This window comes from Lissotriton vulgaris, chromosome 3_1 (assembly GCF_964263255.1).
Source record: "Lissotriton vulgaris chromosome 3_1, aLisVul1.2, whole genome shotgun sequence".
Lineage (NCBI taxonomy): Eukaryota > Metazoa > Chordata > Amphibia > Caudata > Salamandridae > Lissotriton > Lissotriton vulgaris.
This window is the reverse complement of record NC_141689.1, coordinates 800117001-800142160: the sequence shown is the minus strand read 5'-3', so window position 1 is coordinate 800142160 and position 25160 is coordinate 800117001. Positions and strand designations below refer to the sequence as shown.

The 25160-nt window shown below is 41.8% G+C and overlaps 1 protein-coding gene across 1 annotated transcript in view; it reads right to left on the bottom strand.

The window, feature by feature from the left end:
• The window catches only part of SLC12A2 (solute carrier family 12 member 2), a 394678-nt gene that overhangs the window by 122302 nt on the left and 247216 nt on the right, over positions 1-25160 (bottom strand). Inside the window, exons 16-18 of the mRNA XM_086961116.1 lie at positions 19891-20002; positions 18978-19118; positions 17572-17678 (exon numbers count right to left, since the gene is read on the bottom strand). Coding sequence (XP_086817242.1) covers positions 17572-17678; positions 18978-19118; positions 19891-20002 — 360 coding nt within the window. The remainder of the gene's footprint in view (positions 1-17571; positions 17679-18977; positions 19119-19890; positions 20003-25160) is intronic.

Below are 25160 nucleotides of genomic sequence, written 5' to 3'. Positions count from 1 at the left end.
CATCTTCAGTTCTTGAGCGGGGACTGAAGCTCTTTTCAACTGATCAAAAATCAGCTCAGGCAAACGTTAGAGAGGGGCAAAGTCATTGGTGAAAAAGGTAATGAGAGTAATATCTAAAGAGTAATATAGTGTCAGAGCATACTAGTGTAGAATAGAATTTACATTGTTGTCATTGTTACAGGTACTTCCAGGAGAAATAGTAGAAGAAAGAAGAGTCCTGGCCGGTACTATCACCAGTGAAGTCTCTCTTGTTTGTGTTCCACTTCCCCTTTCCCTTCTGGTTGAATTCAGGAGACGAGTGTTTCAACCACTGTCTCTTGCGTTTGGTCAGGGGGTGTTGGGTACTAGCGTCTGTTCCTGGGGAGATCGCATTTGGTGTTCTGACACAAACACAGCTTCCATATTAGTGTAGTACAAGAGGAAGCTTCATTGTTGTATTTTCTTTCTAGGACAGCAAGGTACAATACAACTAAGTTACTCAACAATTACCAAACACTTCTCTTGCCCAAAAGTCACAACTAGTAGGTTTACCATTGTGTGCCTAAGAAAAATAAAAACCTAATGATGGCATTACCAATGCTTGTTTAAGTAGGATGATGAACGGTCAACTCCCAAACCTGTGTAAAGCTATGAGGTTACAGGTTGTTAGGGAAGGAAAAAGAAATAAACATAGCAAAGAAAACATGCCTGCCATTTATACATGGCTGATGGGCAAAATAAATGTTCCTTGAATTGGTCTATTTCGAGCAGGGAAAAGGTGCCTTAAGTGACTAACAGAAGGTGTCAACTGCATAAAAAAAAATTAATTAAAAGTCTGTAGTGGAGCGTGATTTAGGCAATTGCACCACTAAAGTACTCATAACCTAGAGAAGAGAAAGTGGGTCCAAGACCTCCTACTAGAATGTGTGGCAACAACCAGAGACCAATATGCAACGTAACAAGTCCCTTAATGTGAAACCACATACGACTGTATATAAAAGAAAGATCATTATGTAAAATAATAGTGGATGTCGGCATCACTCGCCGTGATTTCGGGGATCTATACTACAGATACGTCCTACTGAAGAATTTTATAATTAATCAACGATTTTTTCAATTATTACTTTTGATTGCTGGTTATATTGTGGCTACAAGTGACCGGGGAAGATTGTTCATAAATCCCATCCTTGAGGAATTTTACTATTGACTGACAATTATGTGGAATACATCGATTAGAACAATTGGACTTTGGGTATGATTGTGGCTACAATTTGTCAATCGGAGACTGTCCGTGATCTCCAATATTGAAACAGTCCAGGCCCTGAGGAAGTCTTTTGGGTATTGTCCTATAGACGAATCACATGTTGGCTGTTGGCTGTGTAGTCAAAGAACAAGTCTTCTTAAAAGCACAAGATATGAGAATAAAGACAATGGACTAACAGTCAGGGAGAACTTATCAACATGACAGACCTCTCTAAAAAGACGCAGTGTACAGATCCATAGGCTGCTCCAAACCAGTGGGCATGCAGCTGCTATTAACTTAACTAGCTACTGCAATAGAAGTGTGTTGCTTGGGAGCTGAAGTAGACCATCTGAAGAATAACTATTTCACACCAAACTGCAGATTAACAAACGAGGAATCACCAAATACTGAGTGCTAGACTTGGCATCTCCATCATGTGACTTTTTGACTCTACCTCCTGCATTTTGACTGTGTACTGGATTTAGTTTTTGCTGGATTAGAGGCTTGGGGCGCTTTGCTACCACTGATCAGTTTCAAAGTGCAAATGCTCACTGCGTAAATTGCGATTGGTTATCCGCGATTGGCATATTTGATTTACTGGTAAGTCCCTAGTAAAGTGCACTATGCCGGCCCAAGGCCTGTAAATCAAATGTTACTAGTGGACCTGTAGCAAGGATTGTGCCACCCACACCAGTAGCTTCTCAAATGGATCTCAGACCTGCAACTACAGTGTCTGAGCACGCAGTTTTAACTGCCATGTCAACCTGGCAAGCACACTCACTTGCCAGGCCCTAACCTTCCCTTTTCTTATATGTAAAACCAAGGTACCCCCCAAGGGCACGGTGCAGAGAACAGTCCAGCCTGACCTGCTAGGCCAAGTCGAACGAGGACCGGACACCAGTAAATGAAGCCATTAAAGAAGCTCTCGACTCAGGTGGAAGAGCTATGTTGGTGATGTTGGATCTGTCGGCGGCCTTCGACACCGTCCCTCATGAGGCCCTCTTGAGAAGACTTTATGAGAACGGTCTCAGAGGGACAGTGTTGAGCTGGCTGAGATCTTACCTAGCGGGTCGCCGACAAGTGGTCTGGGCCCCCCATACTCTGCCGAGGTGCCGCCAATGGATGTTGGAGTCCCACAAGGGTCGGTGCTTAGCCCGACCCTCTAACATCTTCATGACTCCACTGGCGGTACTGGCGGAGTCCCTGGGTGCCCAGATCATATACGCTGACGACACCCAGCTTCTCTTCACCTGTAAAAAAGGTACGGAGTTCGATGGGGAGAGCATCCGCGGTTGCCTTGGGGCTGTCTTCGACTGGTTTCAGCGAAGCAGCCTCAAGTGCAACCCCGATAAATCGGAGGTGCTCTTCTTTGGCTGTCAGGTAGACCCGCTTTGGCAGGAATGGTGGCCGGTGCGTATGTCACCCCCTTCCTCCTCTTCAATAGTTGCTAAAAACCTTGGGATTAAAATTGACAATACCCTTTCACTGAAATCCCAGATTACAGGTCTCACCAGCACTTGTTTTGGTCTGTTAAAAATGTTGCGCAAATTACTTCCTCTGCTCCCTTTGGCCCACAGGAAGTTGACGGTACAGGCCTTAATTTGTTCCAGGCTTGATTATTCCAATGTCCTCTACCTGGGTTTGCCAGACTACCTCTTGCACAAACTTCAGGTAGTCTAGAACTCCGCGGCAAGGGCTATTTTTGGCTTGCCTCGTCATGCTAGGGCATCGGAGTTGCTTCTCTCCCTTCATTGGCTTCCTGTCAAGAAGCGGATTATATTTAAGGCTCTTACACTGGCCCATAAGGCACTCCATTCGGTCGGTGCCTCTTATATTCAGAAACGGCTTTCTCTTTATAAACCTACTCGATCTCTCAGATCTGAATTTCTTGGCTTGGCAACTGTTCCACCCATTAGGAAAGTCAGGATAGGTGGACGTTCTTTTAAACATCTCGCCCCTAAACTGTGGAACTCCCTTCCCGTTGATCTGCGCCGCACTCCCAATTTACTTGCCTTCAGAAAGGCATTGAAAACATGGCTCTACAATCAATAACTGTTATGTCTTCTGTTTCCTCATTCCTCCTTTCAGCCATGGGTCAGAAAGCGCCGGGACACTCCTTGGAGTAGCCGTGCGGTATATAAGACACCCATTAACATAACATAACATTAACACAACACCAGCATCTTGGACCAGATTTGGGGTATCACCCCTCATCAGCCAGGCTAGCTTGAATCCAGTGGCAGTTCCCATAAGGATTAGGGTCAAGACTGAATTGCATTTGGCTGGGTCGAAACTGGAGTGGCATGGTGATCTCTTGCCTGGGGCTGAGTGTTTGAAAAGTTTCAGTACTCTGTCCATCATTGTGTTGGGTTTGCTATGAATGGCGTTTCCCTACTACCAACATCTCAGCCACTTTGTGGGAAGAAAATGTTACTCTTATTCCTGGTTCTCCATCCCGGGCATTTCTGTCTATGCATGGCAAAGTTGAAGAACATTTACAGAGAGAAAACCTATTTGAATAATAAACTAGATATGTGGCGTAAAATTATTGTATTACATTATTAGATCGGAATTTTAAAAGTAGGAATGTTTCTCTTTTTAATACACTATTCTAAAAGGAAAAAACAACAAAGCCAAAAAAAGCAAATCTTGCAGGACTCCCTGAATTCCAAGGTGCATTGTAGTGACATTCACCACCTTAGTTTGATTTTATGGTTAATCAGAGGCAGTAATTGCAGGCTGCGACAGACAACGTGGGTGGGCTGTTTACGTCATGAAGATAATCCTGATTGAGAACCAAAATTAAAAGTAACTTATGTCATGGGATCATCAGTAATTATCTGGGGAAGAGTAGATTAAGAATGTTGTGTACCGGACACAGGAATGGATAAGTCAGGAAAACCAGATCTAGCAAGAAATAAAAATAATTTCTACTGAGGAAAGAAATGCCAGAGTGGAGCTTGACCAACTTAAAAGTCCACTCTCGAGATGCAGTCAAGGCAGTAGTGCCTTGCGAATAAATATAGACTAATTTTCCCATGGATGCTTTAGATACCTCACCAACGAGAGAGAATGCTTTGAAATGTGGTAGTAAAAGATTTTCAATGCAGCAGAATTGTTCTGCAGTTTGTCTGAAAGAGGGAGCTTTTCTATCCTATCACAGATGGAAATGCATAGGAGTATCCGCTTTTCAGTGGAGCATGTAAGTAGCCAGAAAGTCTGCATAGGAATCACCACGGTTTAAAATGAGCAAGTTCGTAAATACTAAAGGAATTGTGTCAGATAAGCACCGCGTAAAGTACAAAATAAACAAATGGGAAAGCTGAACATTGGTAGTTGGAATGTGGCAGGACTCAATGACAGAGGAAAGAGAGCTCAATTATTTCAAGTAATGTTTCACAGCTCCTGAGATATCATTTGCTTACAAGAAACTCACATTGCAATAGGAGAGATTAATCAGCTAAAAATACCAGGCTATAACTTATTAGCTACAACAAAACAAACCACGAAAACTAGAGGAGTTTCAATTCTAGCAAGAACAAGATTAGGTGCCCCAATACGGAAAAAAGTCGACATCCATGGAAGATGGGTTATTGTTCAGTTAGCTATAGGTATTACCATTTGCTCCATCTATGGCCCAAACCTTGATGACCCTACACTATATATCGAACTCGAATCAGAATTAGCGCTGTGGCCAAGAACTTTAATCCTTTGTGGAGATTTTAATTTAACATTTAACCAACCTCAATCTCGGAGTCAATATAATTATTCCGGCCGGAAGCCAAGGGTATACAGAGCAGTGTTAAATTTAATTCAGAGCCACAATCTTCAAGACAAAATGGTCTTTAAAAAACAGTAGAGACCCAGGATACACCTACTTTTCGTACCCTCATAAAAAATATGTACGTATTGATTATATTTTTGCAACTGCAGACATTGTTCAGAATGCTCTTGTCTTTAAAGCTCCTAAGACAATATCCGACCACAACGCTATTAATGCTATATTAGAAATACCGGGATTTAACAGGGAATATGCACAATGGACATTTGACCGTAAACTATTGGTTAATCAGGAGTATATAGCTCATATAACACAATGGACCAAAGAGTTCTTTGATATAAATCAATATAGCGCGTCACGCATTAGTGTATGGGACAGTTTTAAGGCGGCATTAAGGGGAGAGACTGCTACTTTTGTCGCTAGCCGGAAAAAAGGACAAAAGATTCATACACAACTTCTTAATAGACTAACACAACTAGAACTTACACATGCCAACCAACTACATCACGGTGAGCAGGCTGATGACACCTTAAGAAGGATTTTAATACTTAAGGCAGAGATAAACAACGAATTAACCGAAAAAGCAGCAGAAACTCTCCAAGCCAACCGAAATAAGATATATGAAACGGGGGAAAAAGTAGGGAGACACCTTGCTTTAAAAACCCGACAAACTCAATCCCGTAACACCATTCAAAGTATTGATTATGGCGGTCACAAATACACTACTCAGAAAGAGATAGCCAATTGCTTTCAGGAATATTACCAAAAATTATACCAAAACTAAGATAAACACTCGATTGATGAAACTAAAGAGTTCCTAACTAACTGGCTCAGAGAGACTAATATGGTACAAACTATTGATAACGACACAGAAAGAATTAGACAAAGAAATCACCCGAACAGAAGTAGAGCTGGCAATAGCGGAATTAGCTGCAGGTAAAGCGGCAGGACCTGACAAGATACCCCTAGATTTATATAAAATATTGGGTAAAGTAATAATCCCATTCCTTTACGATCTGTTTTTAGGTGTTCAATGGCATGGAAACCCCCCAGAATCTTGGAAACAAACAAATATAGCTGTTTTTAAGAAGAAGGATAAGTCCCCCGAATTAACAACCTCATATAGGCCGATCTCACTGATCAACTCAGATTCTAAAACATACGCCAAAATATTTGCCAATCGCCTTGGCAAAATTATTGAAAAACTAGTGTCTCCCTGGCAACACGGGTTTATACCGGGCAAAAGTACTACCGACCATACACGTAGAGTCATAGCCTTATTCGACATAATGAAAGTAGAGAAAGGTCAGATGTCGCTAGTTCTGTTCGACCGGGTCTCCTGGCGATTTCTTTGGGAAATACTAGCTTTTAATAACATCGGCCCGGGATTCATAAAATCAATAAAAGCCCTTTATGTAGATCCAAAGGCCAGAATCTTGACCGGGGGCTGCGTTTCTGAAAATATTAAAATTCAGAGAGGCACGCGACAAGGGTGTCCGTGCTCTCCACTGTTATTCGCACTCTACATCAACCCCTTAATTATGAAGCTATTAACTTCACCAGCGATAACACCAATAAAAACCGGCATCTACAACACCAAAGTTCTTGCATATGCCGATGATGTTGCGGTCTTAACAACTAACCCTACGGAGGCCTTAGTTGAAATAGAAGCAACTACTAAAATATTCGGCCTCTACTCGGGGTATTCACTAAACCAGGACAAAACAATGGTAGTATGCACTGATAATACATTATACATAAGCCAATTTAGAGTTAAAAGTGCAAAATATTTAGGAGTAAACATCTTGTCCAATACTGATGACATTAACACACTAAACTATGATCCTCTAATCACAAAAATAAAAGCTGATTTACTTAGAGTCAATAATCTTCATCTTTCTATAATTGGTAGGAGCAATTACATCAAAATGACAATCTTCCCAAAGATACTTTACCTCTTTCGTGCAATCCCTATTTTAATTGACAGTGCTACTATCAAAAATATAAACCAATTAATATCATCCTTTATTTGGAGTTACGGGAAGATAAGAAGAGCATTACCTAAGTTAATACTACCAACTTCGAGAGGCGGCCTAGCGATACCAAATTTAACTTACTATATGTGGGCAGCCATACTACAACAAATGACATTTCTAACTACAACTAGACGTCATGATCAAAATAGACCACTACATGATATACCGTCTATTTATGAAATAACACTAGGAAGCACAGCCAGAGGATTATTATTAAGACAAATTGAGCCTTCCTATTTCAAAAAGATCATATTTAAAATCATTACTGACGCTTTTAAAACTTGGACTTGTAGTACCAAAACGCTTCTAGTTCCTAAATACACGAAATACACACCCCTATGGCACAGCTCAGTAATACCTCAATACCTCAATGATAATATAACCAAACGCTGGGGGAATCTAGGTCTAGTAACTATTGAGGACTTTCTAAACCAAGATGGAAGAACAACATTTGATGAATTGATTGTTAAATACCAAATTCAGCCTACCGAATATCTGAAATTTATTCAAATATATACATCACTAAAACAACACATCATAAATATAGAAGTAAAAACGATACCATTCATAGACCTGATACAAAAAACATCAACTAGAATCAGTGACATATATGAGATCTTTTTGAATAATCACCCTGATGACCTAGAAAAATTAGAAACTAGCTGGGCGAATAAACTAAACAATCCTAACGTCGACATAGACATGATTCTACAACTATCTTCCAAAGTCATACTAGCTAGCAACTTAAAAGCTCAGATCTATAAAACAATATGCAACCTTTACTACACACCATTTAAACTATTTTCTTGGGGTAAGATTGATCATGATAAATGCCCTAGATGTGCACTCAGCCCTGCAAACCTGATACACATGTTCTGTTATTGCCCCAAATTAGATCCAATTAAGGAAAGCATCATAAAATTCTGGACTGAGATATTCGGTCACAAAATTAAAACCTCATCAACTCTGTTCCTGCTTGGCTATGATAGTTCTTTAGAATTTAATAACCCAGAAACCTATACAACTTATATATGCACTGCCATATATAGAATCATTTTAGCAACTCGTTGGAAGGATTCTGAGGCCCCAGCATTTCAGGGATGGCTTAACAGATTACTAGCTACATATAAACAAGAAACGGCCATCTACAAAGTTAGAGGGAAAAAATCTAGAATATATGGGGAATTGGTCTGGTCTTCAGTGGCTAGATGGTATGAGGGACAGAGGGATTAAAATTAAAATCTATTTAGGCAAATTTGCCATAGGAATTATGGTTATAAAAATTTTGAGAATTGAAATGTGATTTTTTAACTTCTTTCTTTACTTCTCCTTTTTCTTTTTTTTTTCTTTCTATCAAAAGTACTGATACTAACTGTTAATATGACTGCCATAATTTATGTGTATCCTATGTCTATTCTATATTATGAAATTCTTAGAGTTTTTGCTTTCTAGTATTTGTAATTCAATATGTGTTTAACTTTGTATTTTTCGAACATGCTCAATAAAAACTTTAAAAAAAAAAAAAAAAAGAGAATCACCACGGTTTACGTGGAGCTAATGCCCTTCATTTTATCTAGAAACTGCGTCCGTCCTTTCAAGCCTGATGGAAGGTGACTGTAAAGGTATGTCTGAAAAAAAAACAGCAAGAGAAGCACAGACTCTACTTTAAGGGGACATAACAGTCTGTATGACCAATTTGGAGGCTACTACAGAAGACTACACAGCAATCACTAGACCTTAGTAAGAAGGGATTGTAAATGATGATTAAGTTGTTGCAACAATAGGAAGCAGTTGAGGTGTCCTAGACTACTTAAGTGTACGCAAAAAAAATGTGATCTAGAGAGAAGGAAGAATGGTGATCTAGAGAGAAGGAAGAATGTTATCAGAAAAGGTAACCTTTCTGGGTGTTTGGATCATTTTGTCGACAACTTCTTTCCCCTGGTGCTTTACTGTTCATTCCCTCATCCTTCCCCTTCTCCCCACACGGTTCACCTGAGGCCCGGTTACCTTCCTTTGCATAGTTTCTGGGACTTTCATCCAGTCTCTAGATTTAACAAACAAATGCAATTGTTCCAGTCATATCATAACGTGCGCTTAAACTTCATAGTGCAAGAACATCCAGTCTTTTGATGTATTTCAAATACTGTGACTAATCCTTATAGCTTAAAGACTTAACCCTCTAATGTTTTGATTGACAACAGATTGAAGCAGAAGTCTTCCTTGTTTCTTTTAGTAAGAATTGCATTCTTAGTCTTCACTAGTTGGAACTTTACAACAGCATATAGGGTTAATACGGCTACCACTTGTTCACTTCAATGCACTTCTCCCTAGGTTGTGTATTGATATAATTTCAAGTCGTTGTTCCTACGTTTGCACTGCAACCTTACTGACATTAACAGCAATATTTTCCATAGATAGTTTTTGTTTTGCGTTCAGTTTTTATTGGCACTCATCTAACTTACTAAGCTCACTAGCAATGCATGTTTTAAGATTCATATCAATCAAATTAAATACATTCAGAACACAGTGCCCTTTAGTCTTTGTAGGGTTGTTCAAACATTAGATTTATAGCTGATTTTATTCTTGTACATTTAACTATTAGTAAAAAAATAAAATAAAAAATAAAAAGAGGGGGGGGGGGGGGGAGTGGTCAGGGCCAGGCGGCACATTTCAAGAGCTGCCGAGTTTCAGCTGCAAATAATTTGTAATGGGTCAAATGATAAGAACCCATCCCTGAAGGCGATTGAGGTGGACAGGGATGCAGAACACCCCAGAAAGAGGTTAGAGGTACCTTGCATGATGCAATAGTTAACCTTGTTCCACACTGAAATTCATTTCGAGATAACTTTTTTTTACACGGGGTTCTAAATGGAACAAAAAGTCGATCACAGAAACTATGATAGTCCTATGCTTTTCGGGTACTCCATTTATTTGAAGAAGTTTGTAAGCAGCATAACACAAAGCTATTAGTTGGTGAGGTTCATTCATGAGAATACTTAACAGATAAGTCAGCAGTTGTAAAACTCTGTGCAGATGGAGCAGTAAAATGCATGTGCAAAGAAAACCACTACATGCAGTGTAACAAATGTGCACTAATATCAATAGTAATAAAAACGGCAGTTCTACATATACATATGTTAAAAGTTAGATTCACCGTTTCACCATCGTATGTTACTAACTGGACATGGTCAAAAGCAGAATGGATACCTGAAGCAAGGGTTGCCACCATGCAGGTAATTGCCAAGCAAAGGGCGAAAGAAAAAATGGGGGTTTGGTTAGTAACAGCGAAGGAACATGCGCTGTGTTTTGCAGAGTTGTGGTCAACACGTCATATGGAAAGGTACAGTCTAGAGTACGTTTTCAGAAAGTAAGTAGTGTTTTCGCTACTCTGACATGAACTTCTATTTCACCATTGATGATGCCAAAGAGATAAAGTGGGTGTAAGGACAATAGTTGGAGTTGAACTTTAAAATGGAGGAACAAAAAGCAAGCCATGTTTTCTGACAAACGCCCACTTAAATGAGTTTTCAAAAGTTGTTGGGGAGCTTTACGTGTTCGGGCTGTTATAGGTTAATTTCTCAAGGACTCTGAATAATAAGGACGCCTACAAGATGGGAAAACAGTGAGAGGTCTGATACGTTGGAAGAGGCATTTATGTAAAATATTGCAGTGCTGTCTTAAACTATGAAAATAGCCCTGTTCCTATATGTGGGCAAAGTGTGCCCCAGTGACTTGCAAAGTTCCTAGACTTATGTTGGGGGATATTCCACACTTCATACATGATCACCCGGACACCTACTTAAGCCCCCCCCCTCCTATTGTTGGCTGATCGTACCTGAAATAAAAATATTACTGTAGCAAAGCTCCTATGCGCCGGTCCATTACATCAAGCAAATATGTATCCAGTATGTGCAGCTCAGATTCACATTCCAGCTGGCAGGTTGATTAAGAACAAAAATTGATTGTTCTTCACCACTCCATGCACTCATTTAAGAGGTGATAGAGGGCTTGAATAGATATCTGAAATGCACAGACAGCTACAGGCAGGAGACAACAATGTATCCATGCCAATCAGACCAGATTAGTGCAGCCATTTGCAAAATCACATCCCTACCATAACTTTCCCACATGTACAATAACATTTCTCATGGAGGTAGTGAAATGCGTCCACTTCTTAAAAGGTTTCTCAATGCCGGGATTGGGTGTGTAGCAGGAACTGAAAGCCTTCTTTTGCACACAACACAAGAATGATATGTTTAAACCGAAACAGACACCTCAGCTGTAGGGGGAAAATTGGCTTGCAACGTATTTGTGCTATTTATTTCTAGCCACTATATTGCAATGCAACGTGATTAGAGGCATATTTGGTCACATCAGATTTGTGACTTTAAACAGTAGGAGCATTTTATGTGGTGGACTTTACTAATGGGCTCCTGACAAATTATGCGTTCTTAGGAGAACAGCAGAGCCTATATCCTCTGGATTAAAGGGAGCACAGCAATTACGTTTTCAAGGGTGGCTAGTCATGTGAACACCACATATTCAGAATCAGTGAGATGGAATTGCTGTCCAAACAGGATTATATTGTCATGAAACCTTCGGATGAACACAGTTTCCAGCAAGACGATACAACCAGTCTGTGAAGATGAAAGACACGTGTGTTTCCCTGATACCAGGAAGTATACAAAAATTGGCACGAGAACAAGGAAATGTTCAGTGACCTAAAGGACATCCTGGGTCCCTGCAGCACACTGTTAGGTTCAGACTGAAGCCTAAGATTGTAATCTTATTACAGTTGAAATCCAGATTTAATTACGTAAACATGTTTTCTTCCAGTACGATGGCCATTAGCAAGGCGGCTTCTCTTTTCCCCTTAACTATGACCACTGACAACGTTTTGCCAAAAAGTATTTCAAATGTTTTCTGTACTGCAGGGGAACAATATGCATAAATCAAGAATCTGTAAATAGTGCCAGGAATCTAGCCTTGTACTGATTTTAATTACATATTATTGAAGGGGTGTTAAAATGTAATGGTTGTGAGAGGCCAACACCGATTGAATGAGAATGATGTACATGCTCCTTCCTGTCTGCAGGATCCACTAGTCATTCCAAGTGAGTGATTCTCTAAGAAAGACCTCCTATTCTAAATAAGATAACAAATCTGGAATAGGTATCGTAGAAAGTCTGTTCTTATGGAGGTATATGCTCCAAAACTAACCTTATGGAGTATTTCAGAGCATCCACTGCTGGGTGGAAGGGTGATCACCCTGCCAATTTCCTGAAAGAAGGTAAGAATTTGGGATCCCAGCGGGGCAAATTCGGACACATGTGTCCTCAGTTATAGCAGCCAAGATACCGGCTTTGTACACTACTCAGTAGTGGAACGCTGCATGTGCAGTTTGCTTTCCAGTAAAATGCTAAATCCGACTTGAAATGGACTAAAAGCGAAGTGGCTTTTGGTTCTGGACGAGGAACTATCTGAGCAAGAGGATGGCTGTATTCTATCACGCAGCATGCGTCTTCAAAGAATGTCAGACTTAAAAGTCTTAAATGTAATTACTTACACAAAACCTACTTGACAACTAAAATGCTACATAGATGTACCAAGTGGTCCCACATACTTGTCCTAGAGTTAAGGCTGACCAGGTTTGATTCTTTCATATTAAGTGGTTGTGTTCACAGATAGGCCCTTTCTCGATGCAGGCGACCAATGTAATATTGGAGTTAACCAACACATGTAATGTCAATACTACCAGGACAGGTCTACTGGGTTTGCTGCTACAAGCTACATGGAGAAATCCAACTGTAAAAGCATTGATCTAGTATCTGTGCCAGCCAAGATATGAATGGCAATGAACTGGTGATCCCAGCACACTTCCAGAGTGGGCAATCGGAAATATGAACCGTTTAACATGGCCACTGCTGAAAATAAAGTTGAAACCTTTCTACAGTGTGGGCAGTGATCAATCGATCACGATCTGGGATACGCTGCTTGAGGGCCGGTCTCCAAGTAAGATGATGAACCCCCTTAATACAATAGGGACTAAATGACCGGCAGTCTCTGATGCAGGGAATATTGTGCCCTCTGGGTTGTGCTAGTTTATTGGCTCAGACGGTCCAGCTGTAGAGGTGGCAATGTTCATTCAGCACAGAAATGTTCCTATTGTTTTATTGCTTTGACAGCAGGGCCAACAAAATATGCATAATAGATTTAGTTGCATTTTATTGAATTTAATTTAGCGAGCTTTTCATTGCTCCGCAGCTCATTACAAGCGGATCTAAGCACCTAACATTAAAGTCTAACACACAAACCAATTCCAGGCTTTAGGATTTAATTGGCTGAAAAATGAAAGTGTACCTGCCGGCAGTAAATCCGGTACTTACTTCAGATTTCTCTGACCGTAAACATGCAAGGAGACTAACTGAGAGACCAGGGTATTACAGGCCAGTGGAACTGCTTCTTGCCAGGGGACGGTTGACTTCGTTTACTAGGGCAGTTCTCCACTTTGGCCCAATTTACTTTCAATTCTGTAAATTCACAACTTAGTGACAGAGTAATGCCACCTCAAATACCAATTACACAGCTTTGTTTAAAAGAAAATACATTTGTTTTGTTTGCTAGGGTAGATTTTCGATAGGCACTTCGATTTGTATAAAAAACAAAAAATACTTCAGCACAACGTTTTCAGGGAGGTTCCACATACTGGCGAGACTAAGCCTATCAGTGAAGATGCCAGGATGAGGAACTCAAAGAGTTCAGTCAACACGTTCTTGGCTGCGCGCACTTCGAGCTGTAAAGGGTCATCAATGAAGGAGTGCAGGATATAAATGTTTGTGGGGAGGTGCACAGGGCGGGGTCAAGGAAGCCCACAGGAACTGTTGAGCCCATTCAGGAGCAAATAACTGATGCTTTGAGGGTGTACCTAGTGAAGATGATCAGCAAGCACTGAGAATCGGGACTACTGGGATCAGCTTCTATTCCTGTGTATTGCAGTACGAGTCAATCCGCCTGAAAGTTTGCAAAATGCGAATGAAGGACACTGCGTAAAGGCCTGCTGCAGCTTGTCTAAAGCAGGACGGCGCACTGCATTGTTTGGTCACAATAAGGCAGTTGTGTCCATAAATATACTCCATATAACAGCAGTCCTAAAGACATTACATTAGAACCACCCTAAGATGACCCTACATATAGGGACTTCCATTCCTGATCTAGAGGAATTAGCAATATGTAGGTAGGCCATCACATAGAAGCATCTGCGTAAAAGAAATTCTGTGTAGGCGAGCAGAAAGTAAATTTGAAAATTGCTTATGCTGGCAATAAGAGTACTTCCATTCCAAAATACTTTCTATAGGTTGACCATTTTGCATTGAGGCTTGTTGGGTCCGTGCAAGTGTCTTTGGGTTTGGTACAGAGGACAATATCAATTACCTCGTTCAAGGTTTTATGGAACGAAGGCTTTACATTGTAATTCTACAAGAGTGTTTCATGAAATTAAACCCAAGAAAATAAACATCACAGCCACGCATCGACGATCGCTCCCTTAAAAAGTCACCTCCTGATCAACTTCAGCCTTTTCCTTTTTAATGGACTTATAATACAAAAAAAAATTCTCCCATCCACTACATACAGGAATTGGAACAGTATATTACAATGAAAACACATAGGAGTAATCAGGCACGTAACATCAGTAGGTTTCAGCAAATTCACAGCATAACTCCTGGGGCACTACTGTCACAGCAAGTAGAAGCCATTAAGATAAGGAGAGCCTGCAACGTCAGGCAAACAATTTCCAACCCCTGCATCTATGGAGAAATCCTGAGCTAATATGGCTGCCTCCCAGTCACCACCTCCTCTTCAGAACGTTATAAAAGATATGCACAAAACAGTCCCCATAAGCCCTGGCATCAGATCGCAATATGCATTTATTTAGCTGTTTATTACAACATGCCACATCCCTTAGCCAGTTTTCGAGTTTGGGTGGAACCACACCTCCAGTGGATCACAACTCCACTTTCAGCAAACGACTCAGGCAAGACAGTGAATTGTTTTAACTTTGCTTAAGATGTCTTTAACGTAGCTCGGAAGAACCATCGGTGGTGTACTGGAATATTGGCACCAGTCATGCTAGTAAGAGCGCCAAATACCTCAGAGCAGAAGTTAGAAATTGGCGTGCATCGCAACACTAGGTGAAGAAAACTAGCATCAAGGTTTCAACATGTAGAGCAGTTCGGGCAGTCACAAAGTCCTAGCCTGAAAAAGGCAGGGGTGCTATATATTCTATGTAAGAATTTGCTATAAATAAATCTTAGCCTATCGTTATTGGAAAGAAGCCCTGCCTGATCACACAAATATTTCCATTGTGCATCAGTCAAGAGGGTTTCCAGATCAGCACTCTATCTTTCTTGCCATAGGGACACAAAGGGGAGAGGATGTAGCCTTACAGCTAGAGCTACAGACTTTGGAGCTAGGAACCGGGTTCGAGCCTCGGCATCGGCTCAGCATCCAGTGATTCTAGGTAAATTACTTAATCTCCCCGCATCTAGCACCAAATGAATTTGTGCTTATGTAACTTAACTGGTGCTCATGTAAAGCGCTCTAAAACTTTCGGGTCTAGTTCACACAACATAAATCTGCACAAAAAAAAATGGTGCCTCTGCCTGCATGATGCAATTTGAGAGAAGGAGTCAAAGTGGTTAATGCAATGAGTCCAAGGGGATGAGGGGAGAATATGGTAGCTATGGAGGATTTGTGAAGTTAGAAGTAGAGAAAGGCATCCAGCAGTATGTGTGAATAAGGCCTTCTTGAATACTGGTATCTGTCTGGTACAGAGAGTCAGGAATGTGCCGCTGCAAGCAGGGCAATCGCCTATTCATCCTTGGTTAATTTTTCAGTGGTAGCAGTACCACATGAATACCAGGGGAATAGAGCTGATCCTGGAGAGTTCAGTATCTTAGCCTGTCACAAGACTAGAGTGTACACCTCCCAGTATTCAGCTCAGCCATAAGTTGAGTGGAAAGCAAGCAGAGAATAAAAGTGGTGGGTAGGGGTGGAAGTGTCCAACTGAATTGGGATGTGTGGCTGGAAAGGGGTAGGATTGTTTCAGTAGTACGGAAAGTGAGCTTGTGCACATAGGTAGCACAGCTCGAACACATGAGGGGAGAATCCATCTTGCGGGTTTGAGTGTTGCAGCAGAGCTTTGTTGTTTGTCAGCCCACACTAGTTTGATCATACAATACTGCAGCAGGATGACAGTGTTTGGTAAGAATAGGGATACTTAAGAAAATAAACAGTAGTCTGGGACACACTACCATTTTGGCTATGGCTAGCGGTCCAAAAGCACATCATATGGGCCATTCATCTAATAAGTGGAACCCCTGGTGCTTTTATTTGTCCAATAACGCATCTCCATTTGTCTATACGTTAATGTCACAAATCTTAACTAAAAATGTAACATCAAGCTGCCCCTGCAACGCTGTGCGAGAACCGTTCAAATCTTCAAACTGAAAATAAAGGCCACCTTGCAACAGCAAATCCAGTCCATATTAGTGGACATGCATCCTAATGACGTCTATCACTCACTGGTGGTCCTTAGGTGATTTAATGGCAAAGTGCCACTGTGGCAAAGTATCCAGCAATCGAATTCTCACCAGCAAACCTTTGTATTCTCGAAGCTGTATACATGTTTCTGTTAAATTGCCACAAGTCCAACAACATTCCTAGAATTGGAATACTGATGCCCAAGTAGGATGGTGTCATCTGGGTCCCTAGGTAACTGCCAAAGACAGTAAGTCAAAAAGCAAATCTAGAGAGCCTGGTTCAAGCTCAACCTCATGCCAACAATCAAAACGTTTGGTCTCACACATTCGGCTGCTCTGTCACACATACACAGTGGCAATGTCTTCATGAGGGCCCCAGGGACCACTTTGACCCATCAAAAATTGTCCTGGATGCTACTGTCCATCTGATCACTATCCAAAAGAACTCATTACCATACTGACTTCAATGGCTTCTACAAACAGCCTGCCTTGTAGTCAAACCTGCTTCTAAGATTAAGAGGTATCAAAAACATTGGACTGCCTTGCAAAAATAGCTCACATGCACAGAAGCCTCCCAAAAAAATCAGGGTCCATTTGCTATCAGGCTAGGCAGAAAAAGCATGGAAAATCCTGGAAACGACCTCTCCTATGCACAAAGACAGTGGAATAAAACACACGCTACTCCTCTCTGTGCCCCGTTTTGCAGCATCCCACTTATTACATTGCTCATAACCTCGTACTAGAATCAGTCTTGGCAGCCTCTGACCAAGCATGCTGTTGTCAGTGTTGCAGGTAAGTGCTGCAACTCTGAGTAAGGTATACACACTACAAAACATTGCTAAATACAATAAAATTAATACCAGTTATAAGCAGGAAAAGATTGATGCATGTATGACATTTCTTTTTTAAGATTAAGGTGTGCAGGTTTGGTAAACAATGAAACACGGACTTAAATATGGGGTCCAAATCTTAGGAATAATACCCATTACTCACTGAAAGAGATTAATGTAGGTATCCACATCCTTCATATCAGATTGCACCCAGTTGTTCTTAAATCCAACAACAAGAGTGTTGGGTTTCATCCGACCCAAACCAGCAGCCTAAGGAAAAAAAGTTAATTAATAGAAGAGCAACTTGAATAGAAAAAATAGAAAAAATCTTTAAAGTTATCACAGACAACATACACACTGGATAGAACAAACTGAATCGAATATGAAACTGGACAACATATGTACTGGTTTCCAACGCAAACCACAATTCCCCAAAGTACATTCTGTCCACTGGCAAAATGTATACAATTTGAAACAGCTTGCTGCATTTACAATGCACACGAAATCTAGGTGTAAACCGTGTTTCTTAAAAATTTGTATTCACTGTATTCATATCCCTAAGATGAATGTTCAATGGCTTATTTCTATTAAGAACTTTATGGGTGGCCCGCTTCACAGGGGCAGGAGCAGAAATGTCTTCAACAGCTGTTAATTCACAGCTCTGCATGTAGGCCTACAAAGAAACTCCTCTTGGTACAATAACAGTTCACGGTGTGAAGATCTGGGATAATTTAGTCAGTCTCAAGGATGAGTCGTCTTGCCACAATGCCCTTTTTCTAGAGTCAACGAAGAAGGTATATGCTAAGAGTTAGCGAACACACGCATGATTTAGACCTGAACAGTGCAGGGCCATGAGCTCCTGACCCCGGTCTAAGAAACCCTAAAAGAGAAAGTTTTTCCAGAGTATTCTCAAATGGTCAGGTAATGGCTGGCGATCTGATGCTCAAGGGTGACGCCAAGTCTTCTCACTGAGTTCACGAATGGGTAGTCCCCCCTGCGCACTGAACCATCGTTATACCCGTAATGAAAAGGTATTTGGCCATTGGTTTGCATTTTGTAATATGCTGTAAGAAACCCATTTCATACAGGGAATCCCTGCGACAATCTGCCTCAAACATGCTCATTACGCAAAATCTCATAAGCCAAAATACCTGGCATAATTCCTGGCTACAACCAAGTGCCTTGGGGTAGGAATTAACTAACATTGCAGAAACGGTGTACAGTGGTAACAGTTTAGGTGGTGGCAGAACTACTTGGCAGAAGGTAGATAACAAAGAACAAAAGTCAAGTGATTATCTGAATAAAGGCATGACCGGGAGGAGCAAACCAAGGATAAAAAGGAGAATAGTCAACAGAGCAGACTGCGAATTTCTGACAAGGCGATGGAGGTTAGAGAAATGCAACAAAAAAAAACAACAAAAAACAGACAAATGACAAAAGAACATGTTGGAGGAGTAAGAAGGTTTCTTTCTAATAAATGCAGATGGATTTGAATGCCTTTTAATTAGAGAAGAGGAATAACGCATGGCTACTGTACAAAAAGTTTGACATTTTTAGTAGTGAAATTACCTGCATTAAGTACTGCGTCCCATCTCTCAAATCCTCTGCATGAACTGGTGCATAAAATGCCTTCATTTTGTTCTTAATCAGCCATCTCTGGTATCTAGACTGATCCGTTGCCAGCTCTTTCATGGCTTGTCTACGAGGTCCCTTTAAAAGGCAGCATTAAAAAAAATGAAGTGCTTCAGGAAACTAACCCAATTGCAAGTGATCCAAAAACCTAGTGACTTTATTACAAACAAGAAAGACATTAAGCCCTGAACATGCTACTGAATCAAATATATTTTTTTTTAATCAATTTAATCTAAAGGATATGAGGATCTAGAAAAAACACTTTGATTTGCTTAAAATAACAGAAGACTTCAAAGTAAAACATTGGATAGAGGAAGTAGTAGGTCAACGCTCAATTGGGGTGCAAGCCAAGGATGATTATGCCAGAAAATTTACTCCCCACGACTAGTGATGCTATTCATAAAATTGCCACCTCCCTGCTCCTCAATAAAAAATAATTAAGCATACTCATCACTTGCACAGGAGGAGAATAATTCCCCTCTGAAGTGTCGACTGCTTAAACCCCATACTATTATAATGGAAATGTCCTCATTTATCCCTCCCTGCGCCCCCGCCCCCCCCACCCACCCACCCACAATGCCGAGAACAAGCATTAGTCAACACGTAGCTAATTACACAGGATTAATGTAAAACAATCTTATATAAATGTTAACAGGTCAATAAGCTAAATATTTTTTACTCATAACCACGTGTTGGACTATGTGCAAATGTCCACTCGCCATAAAACTGCCACAATTTCTTAGAGCTCAGATATATTCTGCCAGTGCTGGGAAATGTCAGAAATATGACTTTAAGTCTAATGAACTGCTCCACTAAGAAAGTAAACATTTTGCCAAGAACATAAACTTACCATGTGAACATGTCCACAGATCATCAACCCCACATTTTTTGTAAAGGCATGGACCAATTGAAGTAATGCTGGCCGGGAGTTTGGAGCACCAATCAAAACAAGGCACTGGGGCCTTCCATGTGGAGAAAAACAAATGTGTTTTACAATTTTATGAAATGTTGGGCGTTTGAGTAACTTTAAAACCAAGTACAAACATAGCAGACTTGAGAAACAACATTTACAATGCTTTTATATTCAGTGGTTAATGCACTTTGGCAATGACTGACTTACCAGACCCAATTTAGTACTTTAACATTTTATGTACTTAAGATAGTATTCTGGATACTCATGGGGGTTGGAATTTGGGTGACCCAGGGGTCTTCAATGTCTGAATATGATAAAAACCTGACTGAAGAACCATTTACTAACCTTTGGCAAAGAAGTTTCTGGTGGATACTCCAATTAAAGATTCCTAACCCAGTGGTGGGACTGGATCCAGTCAGTGGCGTTGTGAGAATCCACACCAGAGTCTTTCCGCTCCAAAGTAACTAGCGGAGCCGCATACAAGCGCCACCCATATGCACTGACTTCAGTTGTTTTCTTAAGGCACACACACCTGGAGACACAGAGCCCATCAGCAGATTGCCAGGACCAGTGTACAGCTCTCCAGACTGGGACCTTTTAGTTTTTCAAAGGAGTCCAGGTCACAGAAGTGGGAAGCAGGAGTGTCCTGAGGAATATGTGGTTAGGTAGGGGATCCACCAGTAAGTGTTGTTTAGGTAAGTAACTTGTTCTTCTGATAGATACATCTAACTGCAGATTCCTCACCTTATAAATGGATATGAAGCATTGCCCATACAGATGGCAAATCTTGTCTGGCTCAGACCAAACAGTCCTGCAGGACCGAGTGGCCAAAATGACCCATCAACTGACTGGACCATCAATGCAGTCTTGCCTTGTGAGCGTATGTACAGACTCCCACATGGCCACCTGACAAATACCCACTCAACCAGCACTCTGTCTACCAAAGCAGTGGTTGTAGCCTTAGCTGTGGTGGAAATGAGCCCACAAGCCTTGTGGAGACTGCCTCTTAGCCAGTACGTAGCACATGTTCATGAAGAGAACAATCCATTGGGAGATGGATCATTTTTACACTGCGATGCCCATTTTTACCCTGGAGAACCTCACACATAGCTGATTGGCCATTCAATGTTCCTTGGTTCATTCTATATACAAATGTGGTGCCCTGTTCGGGTTTAATCAATGGCCTCACTCTTCCTCCTTAGCGGGGTGAGATGGGGCAAGGAATGCCTGGAAGATGATAGCCTGCCTGGCATGAAATGGAGTGGCCACTTTCGGCAGACAGGAAGCCTGGGGCTTCAACACCAACTTATCAGGGATTCATGTTATATAAGGCAGATTTCATAAAGAGTCTGCAGCTTGCTGACAAGCCTAGTCAAAATTATGGTTAAGAGAAAGTTTTTAAAATCAAAAGTCTCAATGGACAACTGTGCAGCGGCCCAAAATGGATGCACATCAAATAGTGAGTACTTAATTTAAGTCATAGTGTGGCATTACAGAGGGCTTTGGTTGAAATAAAAGATGCAAACCTGTAAAAACAAAACCTCATCACAAAAGGGTAATTAAAGAAAGAATGTTGATCTGGGAACCACAAAAATATGAAGCAGCTGGAAAATAGCCGTTAACAGTGCCCAAAATAAGTCCTTGATGCCTTGCTGAGCATAGAAACAAAAAACTTTAGACAACATGGCTTGCAGTGGATCAATTTGGCAGGTGCCATTCCAAGCCACAAATTTGAAAGACTGGCATACACCAATTTTGTAAATGCACGCCTCACAGCCAAGATGACATCAGTGACTCCAGAAGGAATGTCAACTTCCAAAGCTCAGTCTCCAGACATGGAGATGCAAATTGCCTGCCCTCTTGATGTAAAGAAGATCCTCCCGAAGCGGCAGCTTGATCGGAGATCAGATGCTCCTGACCACGAGGTCAAGGTAGCATACTCTTCTAACCCAATCCAGTGTGGCTAGGATGACCTGGGCCCAGTCATTACTAATCTTCAGAATTTGAGGTGGAGGCATCAGCGGTGAGAAGCCATACAGAAGTTGTGAGCTCTACTCTAGACAGAATGAGCCTCCAAGGTAACACCAAGGAGCAATCACAATGACACTGAGGGTTCTTGGCAGTGATAGAAGAAAGAGTCTGGGTTCTCCTGACTGATGGAAGATGCCCTGCACCACTACCCGATGTAACTGCCATTTGTGGTCTGCTAAGTGTTGGCGGCTGGGTTTGTCAACCCTGGCGTTTAGAGATTCCACCATGTAGTTCGCCAATAGAGACATTCCCTGGTAATTCCGCTACCTTCAGAGGCATACAGCCTCCTAGCACAGGACACAAGACCACCACCCCACTCGGATTGTTGCAATACCACATGGCAGTGGTGTTGTCAGTGAGCACCTGCACCAACTTTCCTCTGATGGTTAGCAGGAAGGCATTCAACACCAATCAAATTGCCCTAAACCTCAAGTATTTGCAGAATCGAGCTTCCGCAAGGAACTAACAACCTTTGATCTCCTCCTCTCCCAGATATTATCCTCAAACAAGAAGCAGTCAATCCGTCACAGCTATCAAATGCCAGTCTGTTCAAATAAGGACTGACTCAACTGTGGTCCAGCACGACTGCAGATCTTCGAGTCCCCTCTAAAACCTATGCTGGCCCACAGGGATTTCAAGTCCCACAGTAGAGCTCACATATGCAACTGTGTATGATTTACCAGCAGTATGCAGGAGGGAAATAATCCCAACACCCTCAGTCATTCAGAAGAGGTTGAAACATCGGAATCATAGCTCAAATGTTCTGGACTCTTGGCTCCAGGGTAAAGGCATGAAATGTTACTTTATCCTGAATGGCTAAGATGAAAGGAAGTGCCTGGAGAGTCAGGTGTGGCATTGGCACACTGATAGGGAACAATAATAATAATAATAATAATAATAATAATAATAATAATAATAATAATAATACGAGGAGGTTTACTGATTTTGAGTTGCTTAATGACTGACTGGGGTCAGTCATCTAGATAAGGGAAGACTGGAACCCCCAACTGCTGAAGGAATGCTGAGACCACCTCCATCTCTTCACACGAGGAGCACTTGTGAAGCCGAAAAGAAGCACAGTGAACGGAAAATGCTCCTGTAGGTCCAACGTCCCCATCCAGTCTCCCGGGTCTAGGGCAGATTGGGCCTGGACTAGCACAAACAGCTTTAATTTGTCCTTCCACAGGGAGGCGTTAGGGTAGAGATCTAAAACGGGAGAAATGCCTCAGTCTTTGACTCCAGGAAGTAGGCAAAGGATCACTCATCTACTACCTGAACGCACTAGATGGCTCTTTTGGCCAAAAGGGTCTGCACTTTCGGATGCAAGACATACAAGTGGCCCTCCGTCAGCTGTCCTAATGGTGGTGGAAGGTGCGGCAGGGTGGAAAGAAATGGAAGGGCTTAACCTCAATGTACAATATAGAAGACACACTTGTCTGAGGTGATGGCTTACCACCCTGGAGGAAATATAGAATCCTTCCTTCAGCAGGATTGCTGTCTGCCAGAAAGGACATTCTAAAGTGGTTTTACAGCTGCTGGAGGGACAGGAAACAGAGCTGCATGTTTTGGACACCCTTGGCACTGTCTTTGTGAGCCGCAACTTCTCTGACACAAAGAGGGTGTAGAGTCTGCTGGGATGGCAGCGGGGTCTAACATCAGTATAACCCATGCCATAACCACCGAGGCTGGTCGAATTGTCCAGAAGGGAGGTATGGCAGACAGACCCAAAGAATGCGCTGTGGTTCAGCTTTCTTTAAACTGTTCCAAGGCTGCATCCTTTGCCAAAAAGGTGACAGCCATCAAATTACATGTTCGTTAAAGATGCCTGGATATCTCCGGAGAAGCCTGTACACCTCATTTAGACATAGCTCTGAAGGTTCACACTTGTGCCTGTCCCCCAACCAAAGCAGTCAGTCATTTCCAAGCCATAGCGAATAACAAATTTAGCTGCGCCACACCCTTCCTGGATACCCTGGGTCAGGAATGCCCAGAGTCATTCGGAACTGCTGGTAATACTTAGAACACCATGTCCCATAGGGCATGGGAGCAGCAGCCAATAAGACAGCGTACCTTCACTGATTTTAGAGCAGGGCTTGTGGAGAATAAGATGGGCTTGCCAAATATTTCAATTTTTTTAGACTCACAACCATGAGGGGAAGATGTTGGAATTTACCTTACTCGTAGATCCCTGCACCACCAAGCTGTCTGGTTTGGGAAGTTGTGTGAAAAAGTCAAAGTTACCTGGTGTTCCACAATGGCGGAGAGTGAGCGGCTTATTAATTGGTAGTCATGAACATATTTTCAACCATATGACCAAGACGGTATCAATGAGGACCTAATTAAATGGCAGAGGTTCTGTAGGTGCTTGACCAAGTTGGAGTAGCTCTGTCAGAAAGTAATCTTCACTTCCATGGTAGTTTAGGTATAGTACTTCTGCCATCCTCTGCATAACGATTCAGAAAAGGGGGTGGTGATGGACAGAGCATCTGAATTAAGCAGAACACTCCTACCCAGTCAACAGATCAGGGCTTGATCCATCACCGTTTTTTAGCTCACTGCACCATGCCAGCTCATGCTAATTAGTCTATCCCTGTCCATCACCACCCCCTTTTTCTGAATCCGCTGCATAACGGCAGCGAAAGAAGTTCTTTCTTTGGAGGCAGGGCTGGGAGAAGAAACAAGGCCAGTATCTGGAGAAGTATTCACGCCATTGGCACCTTTTAGTTCTTACCAGTTTTAGTCATCATACTTGTGGACAAAATCAACCCCTTTATCAAGATTGTCAGAATCCATGCCGAAAAAACTGTCCTTAGCCCGCGTAAGGCCCAGACTCTGCACAAAGTATTAGACTCCGAAGAGTTGCTGGCCGTCTGCGATCCAATGAGAGTAGGGCACAGCCTTGATCAGAGTTGACACTTTTCCTCCGATGTCTATGCAAAACAACTAGTGCAGTCGGTGGCGCAAAAATCAAAGTCAGCACCGGTGCTGAACCTGAATCTGGTTTAAGGGGCAAATCTGTAATGGGACTTTCTTTTCGCCTTCGAGCGCTCATGGCGTGGAGTCTAAGATTTGGCAATATCCGGCTTCACCTCCCGGTCCCATATAGTTTTCAGATTTATTTGGACATATTCACAGGCCCTTGAATCATGCTCTGAACCTGAAGCACTATAGATATA